This window comes from Podarcis filfolensis (assembly GCF_964270895.1).
Source record: "Podarcis filfolensis genome assembly, chromosome: 8".
NCBI lineage: Eukaryota > Metazoa > Chordata > Lepidosauria > Squamata > Lacertidae > Podarcis > Podarcis filfolensis.
This window is the reverse complement of record NC_139611.1, coordinates 70,677,401-70,685,804: the sequence shown is the minus strand read 5'-3', so window position 1 is coordinate 70,685,804 and position 8,404 is coordinate 70,677,401. Positions and strand designations below refer to the sequence as shown.

The 8,404-nt window shown below is 46.7% G+C and overlaps 1 protein-coding gene across 2 annotated transcripts in view; it reads left to right on the top strand.

The window, feature by feature from the left end:
* Positions 1 to 7,207, top strand: part of LOC310768962 (trypsin-3-like) — a 13,217-nt gene extending 6,010 nt beyond the window's left edge. For both annotated transcript variants that reach the window (XM_083627956.1, XM_083627957.1), the window contains exons 3-6: positions 4,195 to 4,375; positions 4,584 to 4,834; positions 5,026 to 5,162; positions 6,822 to 7,207. In XM_083627956.1, the coding sequence (XP_083484082.1) occupies positions 4,195 to 4,375; positions 4,584 to 4,834; positions 5,026 to 5,162; positions 6,822 to 6,977 (725 nt within the window). In that variant the 3' untranslated portion in view covers positions 6,978 to 7,207. The remainder of the gene's footprint in view (positions 1 to 4,194; positions 4,376 to 4,583; positions 4,835 to 5,025; positions 5,163 to 6,821) is intronic.
* The last annotated feature ends 1,197 nt before the right edge of the window (positions 7,208 to 8,404 follow it).

Here is an 8,404-nt window from a genome sequence, read left to right as displayed (position 1 = left end):
TGGCTTCAAAACTGTTGTCTGTAGGCTCAGGTGGCCTTAGTCGTAGCAGTACCTTCCCCCCAGCTCCAGTTGATTTGCTGGCTACATTCTTTGATGAGCAAGAGATGACATGCTTGCTGTCCTCCATGCTCTGGTAACTTCCATACTGGCGTATAGCAATACACTGTTACTTGGAGCTGTCCTTGAAGATGACTTGGAAACTTCAATTGGTCCAAAATGCAGCAGCCAGATTACTGACTGCGGTTCTGTTTAGATCTCAAATAACTGTCCCATTTTGCCACCTGAGGTGAGATGGGAAGAGCCGCCTCCTGCCCTGCCCCCCTGCCATGCTGCAACCCCTCACTTCCACTGCTATCAGAACACCCCACCTCACCAAACTCAGCAAGGGGAGGGATGTTCTGCAAGGTGCTCTCACTTGCCTCCTCCAGCCCAGAGGCAGGAAGATCACTGGCAATGCAGCACTCCAGAATGCCTGTTCTGAGCACACCAGCCCCCCTAATGAGGACGCACAATTGAAAGTTTAGTTCAGGGGTCGGTAAGGTTTATTTTGCCTGGGCTGGTTCACTGCAGCGGAAATCCCTCTTTGGGCCAGATTGCAGCTGCGATTTCCAGCATCTGTGTCTGCGCAGATGCAATTTTTGGCACCATGAAAGTGAGTCCCCGCGCCGCTCTGCGCCAGTTTAGCACAGCGCACAGGGACTCACCGAGCGAGCGGCTCGGTTTGGGGGTGGCTCATGGGCCGGTTAAATGACCCCCGTGGGCCGCTTGTGGTCCGTGGGCCTTAGGTTGCCAACCCCTGGTTTAGTTCTTTATTGGCAAAGCACTTGGTTACATCAGCTTCTAAGGCGAAATAATCGCGTGCACTGCTTCTGCTAAATAGCTAGCTGGGCGTCTTTGTCTTCAGACCTGTGCTCCAACCCAGACAGTTGGAGCAGCAGTGCGACCTCATCTCCACCAGCACATTAAACGCCTTCTTCTGACATGGCGCATGCAAGCAGCCAGCAGCTTCTCCTGCATGGCAGCTTCAGCAGATTCTAAAGGCCAGGCACTCCCACCTCTGTGCCTTCCTGCAACTCTATCGCCTGCCTCACCTCTCTTCCCATCTCTGGCTACCTGGCCTCTTCCTGTTTCCCCTGCCTCACAGGTGGCACAGAACCCCACAAATCACTGGCCCCTTCCCCTAGATTACCTCATGCCTGCCCCCCTCCTCTGCCCCCCCCCTTCGGGCTCCTGCCTGTCCTTCACAACGCCCTTTCTCTTGCCAAACTTTCTGAGAGAAGGGGAGTTCTGCAAAGTGTTTCCGCTCACCAGGACTGGGAGGTTGAGTGGCAACAGGGTGTGCTGGAATGCCTCTCCTCTCACGAGAGGGTTGGTGTTCTGCTAGTGGTGGAAGCAATGGGGTGGGCAGGACAGCACCTTTCGTGCTTCCACCATGTGAGGCTGGTGCTTTCCCCTGCCTCATCTTTAGGCCAGCTCTGACCTCTGTTTTAAAACAGTTTCACTGGTTTCTGAGCCCACTGCAAAGTGCTCATTTTATGTTTAAAGCCTTAAATGATTCAGCCCCCCCAAATATCTGGAAGACTGCCTTCTACCATACAGACCCTCTCAGGTGCTTAGATCGCCAAGGGCGGGGACCTCTTGGAAGTTCCTTTGGCCCCCAAGACGCACAAGGTGGTGGCGGCCCAGCAGAGGGCGTTCTTTGTGACAGCCCCTAAGTCGTGTAACTCTTTCTCTAAAGCTTCTAGCAAATTCTGAAGGTGAATCTCTCCATCCTGGCATTTGACACTCCACGTGAATATTTTTAGGGAACGCCCCCCCCCCCATTTCTGCTATTGTAAGTTGTTTCAAACTGTTTTTAATATTGCGTTTTAATGTTGTAACCTACCCTGGGACCTTAGGGTGAAAGGTGGGTTAATAATAATAATAATAATAATAATAATAATAATAATAATAGTAAGAAGTAGTAGTAGTATTGGGGAAATAAAATGGCAGATAGCAGAAACCTTAAGAGCCTCTTTCTACCTCAGTGATGAAGTAATATTCATGAAAGTGGGGGTCATCTGTCCTTGCCTCAGGTAAAAAAACTATGTATTCGGTAGCTGGGAGGGGTTTCTTCTCTGGTTGAAACTTCCCACATTCCAACCAGTGTGATTTTTATTTTTTAAAAAAGTTTTAACCATTTATGTGGATTTTAAATGGAAAGACTTACAGGTAATCAAAGAGCGCTGGGCAAACTGGGTTCGGCGGCAGCAATGTGCTGGCACGCTCTCTCAATTTCTCACCTGGAAGAAGTAAGGACCTACCAGACAGGTTGATGGAACGATAAACAAGGTTGTTAACATGCTGCCTACCAGAGAGCAATTATAAAGATACCTAACGTCTAACAGCAGTAGACATATTGTCCCAACATCCCTACTTAACCAATGGGCAGTCCTGATCCTGGAACGCTTCCATATTACATACCTGCTTTACTGGCCGTTTGTTCTGTAGGGCTGCAGCTCAGTGGCAGAGCTTCTGTTTTACATGGGGAAGATCCTGGGCTCAACCCCCAGCACCTCCAGATGGGAGAGACTCTTTCCTGAAACCCTGGAGAGCCACTGCCTGCCAGTGTAGACAATACTGAGATAGATGGATCAATGGTCTGTCTTGCTATAAGGCAATTTCCTGTGTTCCTGTGCTGTGTTCTGTCCCCACTGTTGGAGCCAATATGCCTCTGAATGTCAGTTGCTGGGAATCACAAACATGGAGAAGGCTGTTCTTCTGCTTATCTGCTTCCCATAGACATCTGCTTGGCCAATGTGACAACAGGATGTTAGGCTAGACAGGCCACTGGCCTGGTCCAGCAGGCTCTTCTTATGTTTTTACGTTCATTGGGCAAACCCAAATTTGCCAGTAAACCACGAGCTGTCGGTTTGACTGCAATAATGTCCCACAAGAGTTGTTTGCTCCTGTTGTAAGAATTATATGCTCCATGTGTATTATTTCCTCCATACTTGGATCCCACGGCACTGTATAGGAAGAAGCTATGATACTGTAATGTAGGGATAGCCAACATGATGCCCTCCAGGTATTATTGGACTCCCATAAGTCACAGCTGGCAAGGCTGATGTCTATGGATGATGGGCACTGTAGTCCAACCTCATATGGAGGGCACCATATTGGCTGCCCCTGTTATAAGATAGAGAACTGTTGTTGTTTAGTCGTTTAGCTGTATCCGAATCTTCATGACCCCATGGACCAGAGCACGCCAGGCACTCCTGTCTTCCACTGCCTCCCGCAGTTTGGTCAGACTCATGTTAGTAGCTACCAGGTTGCAATTGGAGAGCCTGCCTTTATCTTTATAAGTACAGTACTACTGAAGCAGGGAAGGTTGCCAAGTCCCATCACTCAGCCTCCTCTCCCATCTGCTATAGGTCAGAATTTTCACACATACACATATGGGGCACCTGAAATTTCTGAAGAGAGATAATGGAGGGGCCAAAACTCAGTGGTAGTAGAGCATGCAGAGCACACACTTGCATGCAGAACATCCTGGCTTTGATCCCTTTCTTCTCTCACTAAAAGGCAGATGTCATGTGATGTGATAGAACTCTGCTTGAGACCTGAGAGATCCACTGCCTGTCCTAGTAGGCAATGCTGTGCTTAGATGGACAAATAGTCTGCCCTGGTACAAGGCATTTTTTCTATGTGCCTAGCCTTCACAAGACTCTGAAGAGCATTGGTGCCACTGGCAAACCATGTCAATGAGTGAACTGTGAAGCGCAGGTTGGAAAAACAACTTTTTGTGTGGGTCCTGAATGGTCATTGAATGTGGAAGGGTCACAGGTCAGTGATGGAGCATCTTCTTTCTATGTAAAAAGTCCCAAGTTCAAACCCCAGCATCTCCAGGTAGGGCTGGGAATGTTCCCCACCTGAAATCCTGGAGAGATGCTGCCAACCAGTGTAGACAATACTGATGGACCAATGGTCTTACTTGGTACAAGGCAACTTCTTCTGTTCCTTCTTTTAGCAGAAATCCTGTGGTCCACCAATCTGTGTTAAGGCAAGATTACAAACTCAGGATCTCTCATTATTTCACAATTTTTAAAATCTTGCCCACATTAAGCTTACATGAAATCGAGTTCCTGAAACAAACCACTGGTATAAAAAACACGACGGAAATAACCACAAAGTTTTTGCTTTGTTTTGTTGCAGCTTTTGCCCAGCCAGGCACAGCTGATCGTATAATTGGAGGGTATGTTTGTCCACAACAGTCCAGACCTTACCAGGCGGCCATTGTAACCGGACGCAGAGGCAACTGGAACATTTATTGTGGAGGAAGCTTAGTGCATCCATGTTGGGTGCTCTCAGCAGCCCACTGCAGACCCAGACCAGGGTAAGTGAAGGCTGTAGCAAGATGCAGCGACATGGAGGGGGAAATAATGCTTCCTCTGGGACAAGCAACAGCCTTACTTTAGCAGCCTGGCAATCTGCACATTAGACAAAGAGGCATAAACTAGATTGATCTGTGATCAGCATTCACACAGCTCATCCACAATCTATTCTTTTGTTCAGTTTTGCATTTGCCTTGTGCCCCCATACAGAATGAAGGTGTGCTTAGGAAAGCACAACTTGAAGAGGGTTGAACAGGGAGAACAGTGCTTGGATATCGCTGAAGTTAAAGTGTACCCAGGGTACAACCGGAGACAAAATGACAAGGATTTCATGCTTCTCCGACTTCGCCCCTGTGCCAGACTCTCCGAAACTGTAAGGACTATCAACCTACCTACGAGCAGTCCTACTGACGGGAGTGTATGCAGTGTCTCAGGCTGGGGTACCATCAGATCTCCTCAAGGTAAGCTTGCAAACTTTAGAAGGTGGGAAGGGATACTAACATATCTAAAGAACTTCTTGTCGTTGGTATTAAAGTTTTCAGCAATGTGTTCTTCAAAGTCTTTTTTTAGCATCCCTTTCTGTCTGCTTGGACTTTTTTTTTCTGTTTCACCACTACCACTGACCTTTCGGTGCTCTACATATCTCTTCCAGCTCAGCTTCCAGCTCAGCTACAGTGTGCAGATGTCAACGTTGTCCCCACATCACAGTGTAATATGGCGTATCGTGGTGCTATTACACCATACATGATGTGTGCTGGAGTACAGGAAGGAGGCACAGACTCTTGCCAGGTGAGAGGAGGGCTGATGTGAAGATAGACTACACCTTTTGAGAGGTTGAAAAAGGGTTAGGGTCTTAAGCACGGACAGATCAATCTGTTTTTGGTCCCTGTCAGATTCACACATTTTCATTTACTAGCCTGTTCCCTCCCATTTCTGCATCACTCTGCATTTATTTATTTTTAATGTATGGAATTTATTATTATTACAGTCATACCTTGGAAGTCGAACGGAATTGATTCCGGAAGTCCATTTGACTTCCAAAATATTCAAAAACCAAAGCGCAGCTTCTGATTCGCTGCAGGAAGGTCCTGCAGCGAATCAGAAGGCACAGAAGCCCTGCTGGATGTTCAGCTTCCAAAAATAGTTCGCAAACCGGAACAGTCACTTCCAGGTTTGCAATGTTCGGGAGCCAAAACGTTCGACTCAAAAGGCGTTTAAAAAACCAAGGTACGACTGTGTTTTTGTTGTTGTTATCATTTATTGAATTTATATAACACCCTATACCCAGAGGTCTCAGGGTAGCTCACAGAACAAAATCCTAATATAAAACCACAAAATATATCATCAAATAAAAACAACGACCCAATAACCCCCCCACAATTTGATAGCAAATCTGTGTTTAGGTCTCCAAGGCAGAGATCAGCAACCGATGGACACCAGAGGTGCACCCACTCCACCAAATCCCACTCTTCAATCCCACCTTGCCACGCAACTTACTTGTAGGTTTTCCAAAAGAAAAGGGTCAATGGGGAAAACTTTTCAGAAAGAAAAGGCCTTGGTGGGTGGATGTTACCTACAGGACAGTATGCTGCTGACCTCTTCTCTAGGCTCAACCTCTTCTCTAGGGTCAAAACAAACTAAGGGGCCAGTATAGGCAGCTTATTTCTTTTGGAAGATTTTGTGCACATTTTATCCTAAAATATGCATTTTAGTGCACATTTTGGTACAGTGATACCTCAGGTTACAGACACCTCTGGTTACAGACACTTCAGGTTACAAACTTCACTAACTTGGAAGTAGTACCTCCGGTTAAGAGCTTTGCCCCAGGATGAGAACAGAAATTGCGTGGCAGCAGCAGGAGGCCCCATTAGCTAAAGTGGTATCTCAGGTTAAGAATGGTTTCAGGTTAAGAACAGACCTCTGGAATGAATTAAGTTCGTAACCAGAGGTACCACTGTACATTTTTGCACAGAGAACCATATTCAAAATTCAGATGAGGACAACTTCTTCTAGTACTATTTTTCTTCTAGTACTTCCCCAAAGCAGGAGGCCACTGCTAGCAGCCAAGAAGGAGAGGGGCAAGATGGCAGGGAGGTCAGTGAGGTGCACTGTATTGTCTCCGCTGTCACACCTGCACTGCACCTGCACCTGCACTGCACTATCCTTCCTACCCTCTCCCTCTTGGTTATAGGCCTTGGCGCTGGGAAGCCAGGTAAGCAGCCCCACCAACCACTCTGACCAGATTGAATGTGAAACCTCAAGCACACAAAACTACACTCTGCCACTGAGCAATGGCTCTCCCCTGGAGAACATAACAGACCCAAGTATGCTTGCTATGTTATGCAAAACAAAGCAGGCCATTTAACTGAGTTCAGGTAGCACCATGTAGAGGAAGACACAGAATGGAGACGTGCACCTGCTGAAAACTTCTTCCATTTCTCCATGCAGGGTGACTCTGGGGGCCCACTCACCTGCGGCGGGCAACTCGAAGGTGTGGTTTCCTGGGGAACACAAGTGTGCGCACAGAGAGGGAACCCGGGTGTGTATGCGAAAGTGTGCTGTGTCGTGCCATGGATCCGGGAGACGATCAATCAGAATTCGTGATGAACCTCGACGGAAGAAAAAGCTTCAGTCAAAAGACCCTGAAATCAGGGGAGGGAAAAGCTTCAGGAAAAAAACCCTGGCAATCAATTGTCCCCCTTGCACATCAATTTTTTCCTTCCTTTGCTGGTGAAGGATGCTCCACCTTTGGCAAAGTTTGGCCAAGCTCCACCCAAGGCTGGCTCTAAGCTATTTTTTCTGCTGAAAATGAACATTAGTTTGGCTGTACCACCCATTCCTCATTGTGTTGTATTAGGGGGGCAGTATTTGTATGCGTTATAAGATAATGGAGTGAATGAGAAAGGTTGTAAGAGGAGAAATTAAGACAGGGTTTAGGACACAGTGTCCCTGTTTGGAGAAATCTATGTGGCCGTGGAATGACCTTGTTTTAAGAGAGAAGAGATTTCCAAGAAAATGCAGTATACTAATACACTTTATTATGTTGATTTAAAGAAAAAACCCACCCTGGCTTTGCATTCATACTTTCCATTTAATTCACAAATTCTTATGTGCATACAGTTGGATGCATGGCTGCAGCCCCAAGAAACAGTCCCATTCTCATTTCATAAGCTCTGAGAGAACATTAGCATCTTCCATTCAATAAGCTCCGCTGTTCATCAGTATTATCCTGCCAACTATTGCCACACTTGGTGTTCACTCTAGCAGTGCCACTCTATGTTTACTCAACTGTTATGGAACATCTATATATTTAAATATGTGTTTCAGAACATATTTTCTGACAAAATGTGCTTTTTATTATTATTAATTTTTTTGAGCTGAAAGCTGCATTGCAACATTGGGAGTAGTGCAACAACAAGGAGAATTGCATTCACATCCATGCATTAGTCCAAAACAATGCAAACCTGGTCGTCACTCCCACTAGTGCGGATGGAACACAACAGGTTGTCCTCTTAACAAAATGCACTGTCCCTAAATCAGCTGGAGTTCTCCACAGAGCTTACAGTGCAACACCAACAACTGCATAAACTTGGCAGAGCAGAAAACGTTTCAGGTTCAAAGCAAAGGCTCCTTCTGAATTCTCTGTTGGCACAACATTCCACAGGACAGTGCCAATGACACAAAAGTTTCTTGCTGCTGTCAGATAAGCCTCGCAAACTTGGGGAACCATCAGTGATGCCCCTGAAGGCGATCTCAGTGATTATGCTGGCATATAAAGCAGTACTCGGGACCTAAGTTGTTCAGGGCCTTGTAAATTAATACCCTACCTTCCCAGGCCACACCCCCTCACCAGCCTTGCTTCACATTCTTGAGTGTGTTTGCTTGGTTGGATTGTGTCCAAATTACTTTTGCTTGCCTGGATGGCGGACAGAGAAGGGTGTGTGAGCGGGCGTAGAAACTAGCCTCCTGCGCAAAGGTAAAATTTATGTTCCTTGCTCCACCCTCTCTTGCCTCTGGTCCCACCCACTATT